Source organism: Phacochoerus africanus, chromosome 7 (genome assembly GCF_016906955.1).
Source record: "Phacochoerus africanus isolate WHEZ1 chromosome 7, ROS_Pafr_v1, whole genome shotgun sequence".
NCBI lineage: Eukaryota > Metazoa > Chordata > Mammalia > Artiodactyla > Suidae > Phacochoerus > Phacochoerus africanus.
In genome coordinates this window covers 15,092,159-15,111,174 of record NC_062550.1, presented here as the reverse complement: position 1 = coordinate 15,111,174, position 19,016 = coordinate 15,092,159, and the positions used below count along the sequence as shown (strand labels likewise).

General features: G+C 49.1%; 1 protein-coding gene across 3 annotated transcripts in view; it reads left to right on the top strand.

Annotated features, from left to right (window-relative positions):
* The first annotated feature begins 4,247 nt into the window (after nt 1-4,247).
* ABTB3 (ankyrin repeat and BTB domain containing 3) overlaps nt 4,248-19,016 on the top strand; it is a 316,107-nt gene continuing 301,338 nt past the window's right edge. For all 3 annotated transcript variants that reach the window (XM_047786462.1, XM_047786461.1, XM_047786463.1), the window contains exon 1: nt 4,248-5,937. In XM_047786462.1, coding sequence (XP_047642418.1) covers nt 4,791-5,937 — 1,147 coding nt within the window. In that variant the 5' untranslated portion in view covers nt 4,248-4,790. The remainder of the gene's footprint in view (nt 5,938-19,016) is intronic.

Sequence of the window (19,016 nt, the reverse complement as noted above, 5' to 3'; positions counted from 1 at the left end):
ACATTTGTCATTTTTCCCCTGACTCTGTAAGAAATGTGTTTATTGCAGAAAACAGAAAATGTCTCAGATCATAGTAGATATATATGGGATTACTATCATGTGTGGAGCACTAAATACCATAGATGGAAAAAATCTCATTGAGCAACCCCAAAACATGGGTGTGATTATTTGTGCCTTTCAAAGGCAAGGAAAGGGAGTATAAAAGAGATTAAATGAGGAGTTCCCCGTCTTGCGCAGGAGAAACAAATCTGACTAGTATCTATGAGGATGTGGGTCTGATCCCTGGCCTCGCTCAGTGGGTTAACAATTGGTGTTGTTGTAAGCTGTGGTGTAGGTCACAGACCGGCTCGGATGCCCAGTTTCTGTGGCTGTAGTGTAGGTGGCAGCTGTAGCTCCTATCCAACCCCTAGCCTGGGAACTTCCATATGTTGCAGGTGTGGCCCTATAAAGCCAAAAAAAAAAAAAAAGAGAGAGCGAGAGAGAGAGAGAGACAGATTGAATTAGTGAACTTGGGATACTTGATTGGAAAGTGGGCAGAGGAAATAATGGAACCCTGGTTGATCTGGTGCCCTAGAACAAAAGAAATCAATGTTAAGTCCATTACTTTTAGTCTTCTTTCTTCCTGTGCAGAGGCTCTCCTTGGAGTGCTCTACCTGAGCTCTGGTCATCACTCAAGCATCATCTGCCCATAGGGGGTAACTGAAGGCATACTGGTGAGTGAGATCACCAGGGAAATGCAGAGGAGAAGAGAAAAGGCTCTGGGAACAAAGCCCAAACGAAAGAGATAGAGACACCTTCCCAGGTCTGGGCTGAGTGGGCAGGAGGCAGTGTCAAGGACAACTTCACCTTGGTGGTAATCTTAGAGCTGGATCTTAGAGGCTGAGTTTTTCCTGGTTTAGAAGAGGAAGACAAGTGTCCTTGAGCAATGTGAGCAAAGGGAAGAGCATCTGCAAAGATGGATCAGATGCAAGGGACAACACGTTAACTTGGAAAGCCAGCAAGTGATTGCAGCAGTATGGCTAGAACATAGGGGTGTGTGTGTATGTCTACGTGTTCATGTGTGTGCAGGTCTGCGTAGGTGTGTGAGCGCATCTGTGTGTTTATGTGTGAATATGTGTTTAGGATGCTAGTTTGATGACAGAGAGCCTAGAGAGGGAAGTATTGTACAGATCATTAAGGACTGTGTATCCCTATATTCATTGGTATATGAAAAAATATATAGAAAGAGATTTATTAGGAATTGGCTCATGTCCTTATGGAGAATAAGAAGTCCCATGATCTGATGTCAGCAAGCTGGAGGCCCAGGAAAGCTGCTGGTATCATACAGTTTAAGTCCAAAGACCCGAGACCCAGGGGAGCAGGTGATGTAAATTCTAGTCTGAGGGCTGGAGAAGATGAGATGTCCCAGCTTAATCAGTGAGGAGGCAGGAAGGAGGGGGGAGTAACGAATTCTTCCTTCTTCCACCTTTTGTTTTATTCAGTCCCTCAACAGACTGCATGATGCTCAACCTCAGTGGGGAGGGCAATTTATTGAGTCCATCAATTCAAATGCTAATCCCATCTGGAAACATCTTCACAGACATACCCAGAAAGTGTTTAATCTGGGCACCTGTGGCCAACTCAAGTTGACGCATAAAATTAACCATCACAATCTCTTATAAAAGGTTTGGAATGTTATGGAAAGAGTCTGGAAACAAAATGAGAAGATCCCTGAATTTTATCTGGAAGGCAAATGGGAGCCTTTGAATTTTTTTTCAAGACAGTAATGACAGGAACTGGGCTTTTGGAAGATTCTTGGACTGGATGGTTTGGAGAAGAAAGAGGCAGAAAAGGAGACCAGTTGGTAGAATATTAGAGCCACTAATAGAAGAAGGTGATGAACATATATATGCATTGGGATGGTAGTGACAAGGTGATGGTGGTTTATTAGGGTGAAGGAATGGGGATGGCTTTTAATTTCAAACTCCAGTCCATTTTTTTGTTTTGCTTTTGTCTTTTATAGGGCCACACCCGAGGCATATGGAAGTTCCCAGGCTAGGGGTAGAATTGGAGTTGTGGCTACTGGCCTACACCACAGCCACAGCAACACCAGATCCTGAACCCACTAAGTGAGGCCAGGGATCGAGCTCACATCCTCATGGACACTAGTGGGTTCATTACTTCTGAGCCATGATGGGAACTCCTCAAACTCCAGTTAGTTGATTGATTGTGGTGAAGTGCAGGGTGATGGTGGATTTGGGTTGACAAAGATGACAATCTAGGAAAATCCAGATTTCGGGTTATCTAGGAAAGTCCATTGCTGAACATTCAAACTGACAGCTCACAAGTATGTCCTTCCTTCATTCACCCATTTACAAAAAATACTTACTGATTGCTTATTCTGTGTCTGCCCTTTGCATGGGGAACCCTTATTATTATTATTATTTTTATTTTTTGCCTTTTCTAGGGCCGCTCCCACGGCATATGGAGGTTCCCAGGCTAGGGGTCGAATTGGAGCTGTAGCCTCCAGCCTACATCAGGGCCACAGCAACACAGGGTCCGAGCTGCGTCTGCAACCTACACCACAGCTCATGGCAATGCCAGATCTTTAACCCCCTGAGCAAGGCCAGGGATGGAACCCGCAACCTCATGGTTCCTAGTCGGATTTGTTAACCACTGAGCCAGGGATGGAACCCGCAACCTCATGGTTCCTAGTCGGATTTGTTAACCACTGAGCCACGATGGGAACTCCAGAACCCTGATTTCAATGTGGAATCTATAAGTAACCAGACTGTAGCAACCTAGTGTTACAAGGTACCAGAAATCAACAAGCCTCAGAGGTGGGGGAAGCAATTGAAATACCTAACACAGTACTGAGTGTTAATAAGACACACTAGGCACAAATGGAATCACTAACACTAATCTCCACTTCACCAAACTGAGTCTTAATTACAGTTGTGGCTTCCCCAGAAAGGGAATCTTAAAGGGGTCAATCAGGAATTGTCTGATCAGCAATAGTTAGGTAATCTGCCTTATAGACAGACCCCTGCCATCCCCTAGAGGTAAGTAACCCTGCAATAACCAATCTGTTTCTTTCGTCTAGTGTAACCTCCTTGTACCCACTCCATTCTGTCTATGAAAGTCTTTCACTTTGCACACCTCCTCCAAGCTCCTTTCTATCTGCTAGGCGGGATCCTTAAATAAAGCCAATCAATCTTTCAAATTTACCCAGTTGAATTTTGTTTTTTTAACGTGAAGGATCTGATCTACTTTCCCTAGAAGGGAAGGACATTTAGATTAAGCAGGAGGAGGAGATTCTCCTATCCTCCTCTCTCAGGCAGAGACAGTGGGAGCTGGTGATTCCCCAGGTGAATGAGATGTACTTTCTGCCCCGGTGGATGGAGACAGATAAACAAGACAATGCCATTGGACATAAACGCAACTAAGTCATGCATATATCCTTCTTTAGTCAAAAAGGAAAACTCTCTACCCTGCAAACTTACCTTTTTTAAAGCTGAGCTCTCTGGAACCACACCCACCAAAATAGCAAAATGGGTCATAAGCCTTTCCTCCAGTGCACTCCCAGGAAGCTGGAGGATGGGCTCAGAGACCTCCGGGCTACTGAAGGAATGTAGTTAATAGGTCCGGACTGCAGACAGCTAATGTCCAGAGACTGGGCCTTCTAGTGATATCCATTGCCCCGATCCCTCTGCTCATTTGGTTTCTTATTTCCCTCCATACTGGGGCTGAAAGAGGGACGAATTAGTGCATTTGGGAACCCGAAGGTGGGGAAGGCTTGAGAGGGAGAAAAAACATGCTTTGTGTGTTAGAGAAGGAAAAAGGAAACTGAAATCCGAAACGCAGGGGCAAAAAACGACCCCAGGCAGACACTGTGAACCATTGGGGGAACGCAACACGGTGGGTGGATGGGTCACCTGCTCAACCTAACCATTTTCCTGGTCTGAGAGCCGAAGCCTGAAGGGCAGTGACAGCACCAGGGGGTGGGGGTAAGGGTGGGGGCGGGGGCGGGGGCGGGCAGCATCTTCGTCTCTACGCTCCCACAGCCCCAGCCCCCAATTCTCAGGCCCCCGCTCGCCGCTTCCTGCAGCCTCAGTCACCGGCTGCGGGCCTGTGTTGAGGGGCGGGGCTGCGTGGAGCTGAGGATATGTAAAAAAGGAACTAATTAGCATCCTCCAATCCCATTGGCTCTCCGCCCACCCTGCTTTACATACGCCCGCCCAGCTGGCAGCCTGGACTTGCGGGGCTCGGTTGGGTTTGCAGCCACTGCCGCCGCTGCTGCGCTTCAGTGCAGGGCGAGGGAGCGGCGAGCGAACCCCGGGCCAGGAGCCTGGAGCGGGGGGAGCCGGGAGCTGGGGAGCCGAGAGTCGAGAGCCAGCTGCCGGCAGAGCTGCTGCCGCAGAGGTATCAGGGTCTATTTCCGTCCTACAAACACCGAGGCCAGCGCCCGGTGGCTTCTGCGCCCAGCCCGGTCCAGAGGGGAGCAGGTCAGACACTTTTATTTCGCAAGCAAGGCGCGAGCCCAGCTTGAGCTTCTCTCCTGGCCTGGCTTGCTCTTCAGCGCGTCCCAGCTCTGGCCCGGGCTCTGGAAGATGACACTCTGGTCTGCCCAGTGTATTCCAGCGGCGACGGCCCGGGGAGGTAGCCAAAAGTAGTAACACTTGGTAGTAGCAGCTGGTGGAAAAGTGAGCCGAGGCGTCACGGACTCGGCTCTTCCCGCGCCCAGCGCCGGCTGCTCTTCGCTGTTCCTCCCCCTCCGCTCGCCGGCGGCCGCAGCATGAAGTGGCGCAGCGATGGCCAGGAGAGGTAAGAAGCCGGTGGTGCGGACGCTGGAGGATCTGACGCTGGACTCGGGTTATGGTGGCGCGGCGGACTCTGTGCGCTCCTCCAACTTGTCCCTGTGCTGTTCCGATTCTCACCCGGCGTCCCCGTATGGCGGGAGCTGCTGGCCGCCTCTAGCTGACTCCATGCACAGCCGGCACAACAGCTTTGACACTGTCAACACTGCCCTGGTGGAAGACTCCGAAGGGCTGGACTGCGCCGGCCAGCACTGCTCACGGCTGCTGCCGGACCTCGACGAGGTTCCCTGGACCCTCCAAGAGCTGGAGGCGCTGCTCCTGCGCTCACGGGATCCCCGGGCAGGCCCAGTGGCCCCCGGCGGCCTGCCCAAAGACGCGCTGGCCAAGCTGTCGACGCTGGTGAGCCGGGCGCTGGTACGCATCGCCAAAGAGGCACAGCGCTTGAGCCTGCGCTTCGCCAAGTGCACCAAGTACGAGATCCAGAGTGCCATGGAGATCGTGCTGTCCTGGGGCCTGGCGGCACACTGCACAGCGGCCGCACTGGCTGCGCTGTCCCTCTACAACATGAGCAGTGCGGGTGGCGACCGCCTGGGCCGCGGCAAATCCGCGCGCTGCGGCCTCACCTTCTCCGTGGGCCGCGTGTATCGCTGGATGGTGGACAGCCGCGTGGCGCTGCGCATCCACGAGCACGCAGCCATCTACCTGACGGCCTGCATGGAGAGCCTCTTCCGGGACATTTACGCGCGGGTGGTGGCCTCTGGGCTGCCCAGGAGCTGCAGCGGCCCGGGCCCAGGCTCCAGTTCAGGCCCAGGCCCGGGCTCGGGCCCCGGAGCTGCCCCGGCGGCGGATAAAGAGCGGGAGACGCCTGGAGGGGGAGCGGCGAGCGGCGGCGCCTGCAGCGCAGCCAGCAGCGCCAGCGGGGGCAGCAGCTGTTGCGCCCCGCCAGCCGCCGCTGCCTCTGCCGCCTCAGCAGCCCCACCGGTCGCCGCCTCAGCCAACCACCACCACCACCACCACCACGCGCTCCACGAGACGCCCAAGTTCACCGTGGAGACGCTGGAGCACACCGTCAACAACGATTCCGAGATCTGGGGGCTCCTGCAGCCCTACCAGCACCTCATCTGCGGGAAGAACGCCAGCGGTAAGTGGCCGCGCGGGTCCTGCACCCATCCCCCCCCAACCCGGCCAACTCTCGTCCTAAGTTTCCCTCCCGCCCCTCTCCGTGTCCTTCCGGCCGCCCGCTGCTGTCCCAAGTCTCAGAGGGGACAGCCAAGCTGGAGGAGGTCGGAACTGCCTACCCCACCCCTCCAGCTTTCGGGATCTGAGTACTTTACGCTGCGGCTGGGTTCCCAAGTTGGAGAGCTCGAGGTTCCGCCCCCGCTTCGGGGCGGGGCGGCGGCTGCCTCCTGCAGGCGGTGGGAAGAACCCGTCACCACGTTGGGGGGATCACCAGGTTTGCGATCGTTTGCGCCTAATACATATTTCTGCCAGAGCTCTGCGGGTTTTGTTTGTGTGTTTGCTTTTTTGTTTTTTGACCTTGAAGATGCCAAATACTCCGGCGCGTGAGTTGGGCTCCGTGGAACTGGGAGGAGGCATTCCTCCCTCCGCCGCCCAGTTCGTGCACTTCCCAGCACCCTCGGATACACTATCCGTGTGAGGGTGATGGAAAGGCCCCACGGCGGTACAGGCAGGATATTTGAGAGCTCGCTCGGCCTAGAAACAGTCGTGGAGAGGTGTGTGTGGTGAGAGGGTGGAGCAGTCAGACTTACAGGTCACAAGTTTTTCCGACGCAGTTTTTGAGGGCCAGAGCGCACAGCTGGTGCTGTGCAATGGACAGCCCCTAAATTCCGACCTCCCAGCTCTTGCCGCTGTCAGTTGGCAGGGAGCTGCAGCTGTCACCCCTTGGCTTAAGGGGCGCCACTAGGGACCGGGTCAAGACGGGAATGGGGTGGGGCTCCGAAGGGATTGTCAGTTTAGGACGTTTCCAGCAGGTTCTGTCTTTCCTTCTCACACCCCCTGTTTTGAAGGCCGGAGATGGGTGGGTTTGAACCTACAGTTTCTGGCGGCCGAGGGGGTGGGGCCAGGAGCGCTTGTTTTCAAGAGCTCAAGCTGGCGGGCCTGCCCGTCTGCGAAAGCCGAAGCTAGACACTTCAAAGCTTCAATTTTCCACAGGAAATGGTAGAAGCGTAACTGGAGACTCCAAAAGCGAAATAAAACTTTGTTACATATTCGGCGGTTTGGCTGGAGGTTGCGCGGTTGGAGCTGAAATGCAGCCTTTCTGGGCAGATTTCATTCATGTTGCTGCCTGTCAGTTTCCCCCCTGGCTGAAGCAGAAATGCAGCGGGCGCTGCCCGGCCTCTGGGGGTGCCAAGTGTGTGCATGGGAATGTGTGCGTATATGTGAGAATCTGTGTGCGCGAGTACGTGCGGGTGTATGTAAGTGTGCCCGTGAGTGTGCGCAGAAGCGAGCAGTTCCATCAGAATCTCTTTGAAACAAACCTCCAGCGGTCGGGCCCCTCACCTGGCTGTGATCACCATTGGGGGAGGGGAAGGAAGATGCAAAGCGTGTGTGTGTGTGTGTGTGTGTGTGTGTGTGTGTGTGTGCGCGCGCCCTCGCGCGTGCTTGTGAGGTGGGGACAGAATGGCGATTTCCACGTCGATCGGCAAGGCTCCTCTGGTCTCTCTGCCAGAGCCCTTCCCCCTCTGCTGCCAGTTGGGGGCGCAGCCTCGAAAGGGAGAGTACCCGTGAGGCTCCCCATGCCTGCCTGCCCACCTCCACCTGTGAAATCCTGATGAGATGGGAACATCCGGGAAAAGGCACTGGTCTTTGTGTCCACTTCTTCCAGAGGAGGAGGATTCACCTGCAAAACCCAGGGGCTTTGGGCCTGATAGTTCTTTGTTTAAAACCCTACCCCCATAAAATGCAGAGAGGCTTAATTTTCTTCCCATTGCCCTGCGCCCACCACCCCATTCTTCCCTCTCCCATTACAGTCTACTGGCCCCACAAACCCTTCCCTGCTGTCCGGACTGAAACCTCCTCCTACTCCTACATGTTTCCTTCCACAAGAAGGAATATTCCCCTTGCAGCTCCAGTTTGGGAATGCTGTAAACTGGAGCACTGCTCCACCTCCATCTTTGTCATTCTCTTAATGTTATGACTTTGGGTCATAACTCACCTTCCTTCTCTGGCCTTCAGTCTCCTCATCTGTAAAATAAAAACCTAGATCTGTTATAAACCCCAGCTCCTCTTGTAGCTCCTTGTGAGCAGCCTCTAGATTTTTTTCCAATTGGTTTTACTTTTATGATCTTTAACATCTTTTAAAGACAGTTCTTGTGTTTATCCTTTTTGGAGTCAGTATCATTTGAGGAAGGAGGAGACCGCAGAGCTGGTTTTGGGCAGGGCGAGTGTGTGGCGGTTGGGGTTTGCTGCCATCACAGCATTTCCCACACCACAGAGCTTAGCTCCTAGGTTTCAGGGCCCCTTCACCATCCCTTAGTATGAGCTACACTGTAATTTCAATGTGATCTATTTTCCTTGGGGTTGTTAAAAATGGCAGAAGAGGTAAGGAATGAGTAATTAATGTCCCAGGTATCTGAAACATACATTAAACATCAAACCTATTTCTTCAACTATTTTGCATGACAGTCTTTCTGATCTGCCAGCCTTATTAAGGAGCCTGTGCCTTACACGATCTGCCCCCACCTCCCGCCCCTCACTTAACTCAGTGGCATCGCTTGGTCCTTCATTTGTGAATTCATCTGTGCATCAGCATTTATTGAGCAGTTACTAAATCTAGGGACTGAGCAAGTCCTGAGCTACAGCGCTAACAGCTAACACACATCCAACACTACTTTGTATTGTTGACCCATTTAATCTTCCACATGCCTTTGAAAAGCTACTATTATCCCTGTTATACAGAGGAGGAAACATAGGGACAAGGAACTTAAGCATCTTGCTCTGTAGTGATGGATGAGTTCCCTGCCTTCCGGCCATCCTCCCTGCCCTTCATTACCTATACACCTGAACCGAGGCCCTGCATGGTCTGGCAGTCTTTCTCTCCTAATACCTTTTGTTCATATCAAGCTGAACTGAGCAGTACTGGATTTTATGTTTTTATACCCTCTTTCAAGTCTAAGAGAGGGCCTGGTACACAGTTGGAGCTTATTAGATGTCTGTCGAGTTGAGCAAGCTCTTGGGAAACTATTGAATTCCGAGTTCCTTGAATCATCTTTTCAAGCCTTTCTACTTTGGTGGCTCCTTCTTACTGCCGTCTCTGCACTTGCCCACCTTCCTAATTTGTTGCTGCTAAGGCCCAAGGACTCATGAGACAGATCACACGGGACTCAGAAAACAGAAGAAAATTGGCTCTAAGTGAGAACGCGGTGGCTCTCAAGAATCACAAGGTGTGGGCTTGGGCCATGAACTCTGTGATGACTGTTTTATTCAGAGCTGGTTTGTTTTCTTACGTTGATTTTCAGCTGTTTTGAAGAGCTGGGGTAACAGCTGAGCGACCTCAGTGACTATTGCCTGTCTGGGGGGTTTTTAAAAATTTGGCTTAATTTTGCCAAAGCTAAATAAGAAGCAGACAGAAGTGTTTCACCACATCATTGTCTGTGTCAGTCACTTTACCTTAACCCCACTCAGAGCTGGACAGTTGCCCCCCATCCTTGAAGACTTGGCTCAAGAGTCATCTTCCTGGCATCTCTATGAGGCCTTCCTTGATGCAGCTCCTCTCCTCCTCCCCAAACCTAGGCCTTCCACACCCTTTCCACATCCACTGGGAGTCCTGACCCCAACCTTGTTTTAAGTGACTCCCCATCACACTGAGGCATCTCCAGTGAGGTTATATCTTCATCATCTTTGTATCTCCCCCCATATCACTCAGCACAGCACCTAGCTCCTAGAAGATGCGGAGTAGTGTTTGTTGAATGAATATAATTGGCCCATTCAATCTTTGAGATATAAAATTTACCTCTCAACCTCTGTAATCAACATCTGTCAAGGCCTCTGAAATCAGACCCTGGATTTCAATTTCAAGGCTGCCATTTTTCTCGCTGTGTGTTCTTAGGTATGTTACCTAACTTCTCTGAGCCTCAATTTCCTCAGCTATAAAGCAGAGGTAACAATTATGAGGATGAAATGAGATTATAAGTATTACAGTCTGGTGCCTGACACACTTTAGGAGCCAAAATGGTGATGGTAGTCATGATAATTTAGATACAACATAATCCCTTATCTGTCTCTCATCTCAATTAACTCATCCACATGTGTTCAATGTGGATGGAGCCAACATGCTGCAGAATTTTAAATGGATATCCCTTCCTGATATTCCCAACATCAAATAATTCAGTGCACCCACTACAGAGACTGACCCCACGGGCACAGCCTCAGTGCTAAAGTCATGAATAGGTTGTAGGTTGTTTGGTCAAAGGAAATTAGCTCATTTTATTGCCTGCTTTTTTTTGTTGTTGTTGTTGTTTTTTTAAATGCATCCTTGGAGTTCTCTTGTGGCACAACAGGTGGAGGACTGGCATTTTCACTGCAGCAGTTTGGGTTGCTGCTTTGGCGCAGGTTTGATCCCTGGCCCAGGAACTTCCATATGCCTTGGGCATGGCCAAAAAAATAAAATGAAATAAAAAAGCATCCTTAGTGAAGTGTTACTAGGGAACTTTCTGGCATGATAGATTTGTCCCTTATATTGATAGGGGTGTAGGTGGTTCGGAGGTATGTGCACTTGTCACACATATAAACTTAAGTGCTTCACTATATTGCAAAATACGCTTCAGTTAAAAAAAAGAAGACATTAAAAAAAGCTATAAACATCACTGAATGAAATTTTGTTTTAAATGCAGAAAGCATTTGAAGGGCACACTGCAAGAGGCAGTATGGTGTGATGAGAAGGAGAGGACTTTACACTTAGAAAGATATAGCCTCGGAGTTCCCGTCGTGGCTCAGTGGTTAACAAATCCGACTAGGAACCATGAGCTGGCGGGTTCGGTCCCTGACCTTGCTCAGTGGGTTAAGGTTCCGGCGTTGCCGTGAGCTGTGGTGTAGGTTGCAGACACAGCTTGGATCCCGAGTTGCTGTGGCTCTGGCGTAGGTCGGCATCTACAGCTCCAATTAGACCCCTAGCCTGGGATCCTCCATATGCTGTGGGAGCGGCCCTAGAAAATGGCCAAAAACAAAAAAAAAAAAAGGAAAGATCTAGCCTCGAAGTTTCGGCTCTGCCACTTTCTAGCTTAATTTTGCTGAATTTGTTTTTTCTTATCAGCACAGTGAGGGTTACAAAAGAATAAAAAGACATAAAAAAGGAAGAAAACCTACCACATAGGGTGATTAAAAGGATTAAATCAGATCAGGTGTGTGACAACAACTGCCGTATAGTAGGCACTCGATAAAAATGGCTTCCTTAAAAAACCGATTATTCAGGCTGGTGAGAATAATAATATGCTGGGGATTTGGAATTGTCTCTTTCATTTCTGGGATCCCCAATCACTTTATAAACATTAATTAACATGAGCCCTTGCCTCACTGGCACTGGTTTGGTGAGTTGTTGTTCAGGTCTTTGGCTTTTCTATTGCTCCATAAACCACATGCTTACTCAGCAGTTTTCCATCGTTCTCCTCCCTACCCTCCAGCTCCATCCCCCAAGATGGTTCTTCTTCATGGTACAGCCTTGCTGTGCTGGACAAAAACATCACAGAAGAAAACCAGCTTTTTACAAAAAACAGCAAAAGCTATCTCGACAGCCAGCCGTGCAATGTCTATGCTCACAGAGCACGTTTTTAATTAACTATCTCAAAGTAAATTAAAACTTGGAATTTGGGTCAGTGGAGGGTTATTTGGTTTTCTATTCAAGATTTGCTGGTTCAGTGCTGGGGCGTTTGTAAATAGAGTGTTTCCTGAAACACGACATGAAAATGACAACCAAAGAAAACAATGGGGGGCCAACCCATAGATCTGGGGTTGGGGTGGGGTTGCTAATGGCCTTTGAATAGAAGAAAGGCCTCTAATTCTAGGTCTGCTATTATTTGTGACCTTGAGCCAGCCACCGAACTTACCTATAAAATGGGTCTGATTATCATCTACTGAGAGGTGAATATGAAATAGTAATTGACTTTGGAGTCAGACACACCCACAACTTGCAGTTTCCCTATCTGTAAGATGTATTATAATAATAATAATGGCTACACTTGTATAGTGCTTATTATGTGCCAGGCACTGTTTGAAGAGTGCTATATATTATAATTGTTACAATTACATTAGCTATTATAAAAGACAATCCCCAAATCTTAGGAGCTAATGCAGTAGAAGGTCATTTCTTACTCACTAAAGTCTGATTGGGAGAGGAGTGTGGTGGGAAGGGGCAGAGGGTCATTTAAGTATCAAGACTGATGGAGAGTGTACTTACTTTATCCTCAACATGTGGCCTTTAGGGCCTTCCTTGGACATTTATCCACCCAGTAGATGGAGGAAGGAGAGGGTGGAGGATCTTAAGAAAAGTATTATGGGCTAAGCCTGAAAAGTCTCTTCATCACTCCGTCCACATATCAATGGCCAAGATATGTCACTGGCCCCCTTGGCCACCAAATACCTGTATGCATCCTTCTTCTTACGCACAAAACATGGTTCGCTTTCCTTAAGGGAGGATGTTCATGTTCTATCCAATCACTGCTTTCAACTTAAAGTTCAAGGTCTTTGAGTGAATTATCCTGTCCATGGGGTTGAATGTGGCTCCTCATAGTTCAGGGACCCCTGAACCAAAGGAGACTCATTATCTTCCACTCTGTGCCCATCTACCATATTGGAGGATAACTCATTAGGAAAAGGCAACAGTGGAAGACATACAGAAGTTACTGGCCCTGGTAGTTGCCATTAACTTGCCAAGCAGACATTGTGTGATCATGCCCTAGAAATCTTGCCAAGCAGACCTTGTGTGATTGAGCCCTAGAAGTGGGTAAGTTTCCTCGCTTAAGCCCTGATTCTGCTCTCTAGGAGCAGTTTCCTGGTTCATTGTTTTCCATGAATGTGGCTCTGCCCTGTGGGAAGAGTTTCTTTGTCCACTCTTCTTCTTGGCCCCACCTGTAATGGGTCTTGAGGAATATGACCTCCTTGAGACTCTAAATCCTTTGTAACCGAGTTCCTGCCCTTGAATTTTAAGGGGCCCAAGAATTGTTTTAATGCTTTAACAGTAAGAGATTTTTAAAATCCAGGCTTATAGATTTTGCCAATGCAATTCCTTCAACAATTTAGGAGGATGCTCATCTGTGATCTCTAGCTTGCCAAGAGCCAAAGTTATTTCCTAGACCTGATTCTCAAGCCTGGACTACTTGGCTTTCTTAACTCCATACCTCTATCTCTCTCTTAATGACAGCCACCTTGAGGTCATCAGGCTTAGGTGGGAAGTTTATATGCTTCGTCTGATATTTATTTCAGTCTCTTCAGTCTTTTATTTTTTTTTTTGGCATCTAGGAATAGCTGTCTTCTTTGTATCTTCACTATTCCTTTCCAGTTTTACTTGCAAACTGATTAACTTATGCCTGAGCTCCTCTCTTCCCCTAATTAATACCTTGCTAAACTCAGCCAGAAACAGTCAGCAAACTCTCTTACCCATTATTTTTCAATCTTTTTCTCTAGAGCTTACAGGCTCTCCTGCATTCTGCCTTCTAAGTTATCATAGGTGACAGTTTAACCAAACATTTTACTATTGTATAACATGGGCCTCCAGGTTTTCCAGACTTTAACGTCATAACCCACTACCAGACTTCTAAGCCAACGCTACATATGTAAACCCCCCACTTCAGTGTCCGTTTCTTCATTTGTTAGGGTAATACAAGCTGTTGCATCAGATAAACCCTAATATCTCAGTGTTTGAACACAATGAAAGTTGGTTTCTCATTCATGGGAGTCCGGTTGAAGGTAGGAGAAGGAGGCACTCTGCTCCCTGGACTCTGATGGAGGGTCTGCCCTCTGGAACACCTGACTCTCAGGAACTTCCTTGACTGGGGGCAACAGGAGTGTGGAGGATTGGAAGGTTTTTCCAGGGTCGTCTTGGATGTGGGTATATTAATTCTTTCCACATTCCAAACACCAGCGTCTAGTCACGTGGCCTCCACCAGATCATAAGGGGCTGGGACCTTTGGCCCCTGGCAGGGCACCCAGGCCCGGGCACAGTTCCACATTGTTGGAGGGGCATCAATTTTTGGTAGAATGCTAGACATCTTTACCATCGTAGAGTAACCATTTTATTTTTCATTTTCTTTATTTTATTTTATTTTATTTTTTTGGCCATGTCTGTAGCAGGCAGAAGTTTCCGGGCCAGGGATCAAACCTGCACCACAGCAGTAACCAAAGTCAAAGCAGTGACAATGCCAGATCCTTATCCTGCTGAGCCACCAGGAAAATCCTATATTAACCATTTTAATCTTCACCACAAGGTTATGAAACGGGTGCTATTATTATTACTCCCATTTTATAGATTAGGACCTCAAGAACAGGAAGGTAAAGAATTTGCCTAAGGTGACATAGCTAGTAAGTGTTGGGGTCAGATGTGAGTCAAGGCAGTCTGGCTTTGGACTGTCTTATAGAATGTTTATGAAAGTCCAAGTTATATGAAAGTGCAAAGCGTTTTTCCCAATGTCTCATACAGAGTACATACTTAACAACTGGTATCCTTTTTAAAAAATTACTGTAAAAAGACTAAAAAAAAAAAAATTACTGTTAGGATCATCCTATTCTAGAAGTGGGTGCTCTATGGATTACCAGTGAGTTGGTGTGAAGCTCTCAGGTATGGGTAAAAAATGAATCCAAAAGAATGGCTGCTCAAGGCAAGTTGTATTTCGTGCCTCTCTTCCCCCCCTCTGCTCTCGCCTTTCGTTTTATCTACCAGGGAGCTAACAGGTGCTGAGCCCGGTGCTGTGCTAGGCCCTCGCACGCATCACCTCATTTCATCTTCACACTGTTCTTGTGAAGAGGGTGCTTCTTACCTCCATTGTACTGGGGAGGAGGCTGAGGCTTGGACAGGTTCAGTGACTGGATCCAGATGCCACAGCTACTATGGGGTAGAGTTGGAATTTGGTCTCCAGAGCAGGTGGTCATATGCAATCCAGTGCCTGGGAGCCTCCGAGAGGCTCCCAGAGGGACTCCAGGGCAGCCTGAGGAGTGTGTGGAGCAGAGGCGGGGCTCGCCCTGGTGCTGGTGGTCGTGGTTGATGACCATCCTTTCCGCCCCCACTGCCTTGCTCTTCCCCGGCTGCCCCGTGAGTCACTGCTCAGTTGCTAGGGAGCCTTCTCAGCCAAGGCCCTGGAGCAGCCGGTAGCTTTGTGGTCTCCAGGGAAAGAGCTGGGTCCATCCTCTGTCTAGCTGGCTAGGCTCAGGGCCAGAAGGAACACGGGTCTCTCACCAGAACTGAATGCAAGATCTGAGGCATGGTGGGGGACTGTGTCCTCGCTGAGAACCACGGACTGGGTTTTCCCAGACTCTGGGATTAGGTGGACAAACTCCCTACTACCTGTAAGCCAGGCGACATGGGCAAGCCAGTTCATCTTCCTGAGCCTCAGTTTCCTCATCCGTTAAGTGAGGATAGTGGTGGTACTCCCTCTCAAAGGGTCATGGGAAGGATGAATTGATTTATGTAAAACCCTCTGAATATTATTGAACACATGATAATACTATCTATCAGCAGTTACCACTGCTAAGTGCTTAAGAAGTGCCGGCCTCCTTGCTTAGAGATCTGTTCCCTGTACCTCGCTTCATTTATTGAGTGAAAGGCTTTAAATAGTTTGCCAGGAACCTCACTTATGTGATTTGACCACTAATTAGCTGTGTGATGTTGGGCAAGTGACCTAACCTTTCTGTTACTCAGTCTTCCCTTTTGTGAAATGAGAAAAATAAGAAAACCTAATTCTTAGGGCTGTCGGGAGGTGCTTGGCATGTAGAAATTTCTTATGAAATGTTGGCATTTATTTGGATTTTGTTATGCTCATTAAGACTTTTTCTACAGGCACTGTGTTAGACGTTAAGCAGCATAGTTCCCTCCCACATGGAGATGGCAGGCCCGTAGTGGACTTAGTTTTGTCATCAGATCATCATGCAGATGTAAATTTACAACTGTGACACTTGCTGCAAGGGAGCGATACATAGGGCTGAAGGAGTCTTTTTTGAGGTTTTTGATATAGTCAGGAGAAAAGAAGTGAGACTTGAGTGAGTTGAAGCATGGTGTATTTGGTTGAGAAGGTAGAAGAGTGTATTCCATGAATGCAAACAGAAGGTGCAAAGGGCCTGTGGCAGAAGGGAGTGTGATGAGGAGAGCAGCCATTGCGGCTGGAATGAGAGGACCAAGTGAGGGGAGCTGGTCAGAGGTTAGACTAAGCATCTTCCAGATTCAGGAGTCTGTCTTTTTCCAACGATAGTGGAGAGCCTTTGAAAGGTTTTAAGGAGGGAGACACCATGATTAGATTTATGTTCTAAAAAGCTCATGTTGGCTGCGGTAAGGAGAGCAGACAGGAAGGGTAGGACGAACATGAGAAGGGGACCCAGTCAGAGTATTGCTATCACCCCATTTATTTAAGAAGAATCTGAGGCTGTGAAACGTTTACTTTCCCAGAGTTGCTAAGGCAATAGCAGAGTGGGGATTTGAACTTGAGCCTGAGGGACATCACGTTCCAGCTTCCTCCTACCTACACCCAGAAAGGAGCATCTGGTTCAAGTCTCACATCTTACAGATGGGGGAATGGGGCCTGGAGCGAGATACCGCCTTGCCCAAGGTCACAAGGCAGAGCAGGACCAGCATCCCAGGTTTCTGGATTCTTAGCCCATCTCCCCTCCACTGTGATGCATTGTCTCTGCATCCTCCAGAAGGGAGGCAAAGGGGGGCACCTTATCCACAGGCAGCAGTTTTGGAGATTAATTTACGACCTGGGTGTAGTATCTCAGGTCTGACTCTACAGACGTCTCACAGCAGAGGATTTCTGATCTGGAAGCTTGCAGAGATCTTCCTTAGCTTGTGGCTGGGAAGATCAGGTGTGCCGGAGGCAGAATAAATTGAGTTTCCTGAGTGCATTAACATCTGAAAGCAAACCCGGAGAGGCAGCTCTGCTGGGTGACTGGGGCCTTATGGAGGTTGAGGTTGCTTGGATTCAGTGGGGGTTTTTTGGGGGGAGGAGGGATGGTGTGTGTGTTTGTTCAGTACTGGGGAGCGTGCATGGTTTTTCCCCCCCTCCGATGGGCTGACTTGGAGGGTTCTGGCCTGCGTGCACCCTGGTGTGCAAATCTACACGTGTCCCCTGCCCTCCAGCAGCTGGCAGGCCTGAGGCAGGTTTAGTTGATTCACAGATAACCACCCAGGGGTAAAACTGCAGCCCCAGGGATGGGAACCACTTAGGAGAAACCACGTCGTCACAGGGCCGGCTGAGGACAAAGCTCCTCAGGTGTTAGGTGAGGTCCAGCTGCCTCCCTTGTGCCTCCAGGCGTGGCTGTGGCCAGCCCCGCCCTGGACACCAGACCTTCAGGGCCTGGTGTGGGATTTGGGTTAAGGCTGGGAATTCTCTTCCCACCCTGGAGTGTGCCATCCGGGTGGGCAGGGGAGATGTGCCAGGCACCTCCTCCTGATGCCAGGGTCTCTCAGCTCTGCATCTGTTCCTCTGTCTTCCTTACACCGCCCCCACCCCTCTGCTCTCCATTCTGCAGCTGCCATTCTCTGGGCCAGTTGATGAGTCTCTGGATGCTTCTTCTTCAGATCATGGGCAGGCTGGGGCAGGTGAGAGGCCAAAGGCTCCGTTCCAGGGCCCAGTTGTGGGGTGTCCGGTTCTCTCTGCGTCTCAACCGCCTCCTCGCCTCCCCACCTGTTTCCACTGCTGTTGCGGATTCGGCTGCTGCTCCAGGTTTTCCTTTCTCACAGCATGAGAGCTGTGGATTAAGGAATAGACTGAGAACAAGCTGGCAATTGTATAGCTTCTGATGGCCCCGTCATATGGAACTGCTGGGGAGCCACTGGGAAGCCTGGGGTGGGGGCAGGATGGGGTGCAGGAGGGTGCCCGAGCCCTCCAGTGAGTACCCATGCTGTGGGGCCTTGGACAGGCCCCTGACCTTTCTGAACCTCGGTTTCTTCATATAAGAACACGAAATCATGATACCACCAGGTTCTGGTATTCATAGAAAGTCCCAAGTGTCAAAAGAGGCCACACACTGGAAAACTATTATCAACCCTTAGTAATGGTAAAAGCTACCATTGGGAGTTCCCCTTGTGGCTCAGTGGGTTACAAACCCAGCTGTATCCATGAGGATGTGGGTTCCACCCCTGGCCTCACTCAGGGGGTTAAGGATCTGGTGTTGCTGTGGCTTTGATGTAGACCAAAAGCTGCAGCTCTGATTTGACCCCTAGCCTGGGGACTTTCATATGCTGCAGGTGTGGCCGTAAAAACTAAAAAAAAAAAAAAAAAAAAAGCTGCTACTGATTGAGAATATTAGAGTTCTTGAGAGAAACAGAATGCAGTTTATTCTAGGAACTGGCTCACATGGTTACAAAGGCCAAGAAATCCCATAGCTTGCCGTCTGTGAGTGGTTGAACCAGGGAGCCGCTAGTGTTAAATCTTGGAGTCCAAAGACCTGAGAAGCAGGGTTTGCTGCTCTCGAGCTTCCCAGTAGCCTGAGCAAAAAGGAACTATCATGAGCAGATACACAATTCATGGTGTGATGGGTGAGACAAATAACACTAGCTATGGAGCTGTTCCTGTGGCTCAGGCCTGAAAGAAATTTCTCAGCAGGAGACTAGAAGCTGTTATTAAGTTGCAATTAGTGTGAGAGTCTCTATAATATCAGTTATATCTGGAATCTAATGTAGGGCACAAATGAACCTTTCTATAGAAAAGAAACAAACTTGTGGACATGCAGAACAGACTTTTGGTTTCCAGGGGTGGGGGAGTGGGATGGACTGGGAGTTTGGGGTTAGTAGATGCAAACTATAGTATTTGGAGTGGATAAGCCATGAGATCCTGCTGTATATAGCACAGGAAACTGTATCTAGTCACTTGTGATAGAACACGATGGAGGATAATGTGAGAAAAACAATGTGTGTATATATATATAACTGGGTCACTTCACTGTATAGCAGAAATTGACAAAACATTATAAATCAACTATAATAAAATTTTTTTTTTAACAGTTGCGATTAGTAACTTCAATTTCAGCCCGTGGTTGTTAAGAAAGAACAAGAAGGGCCTC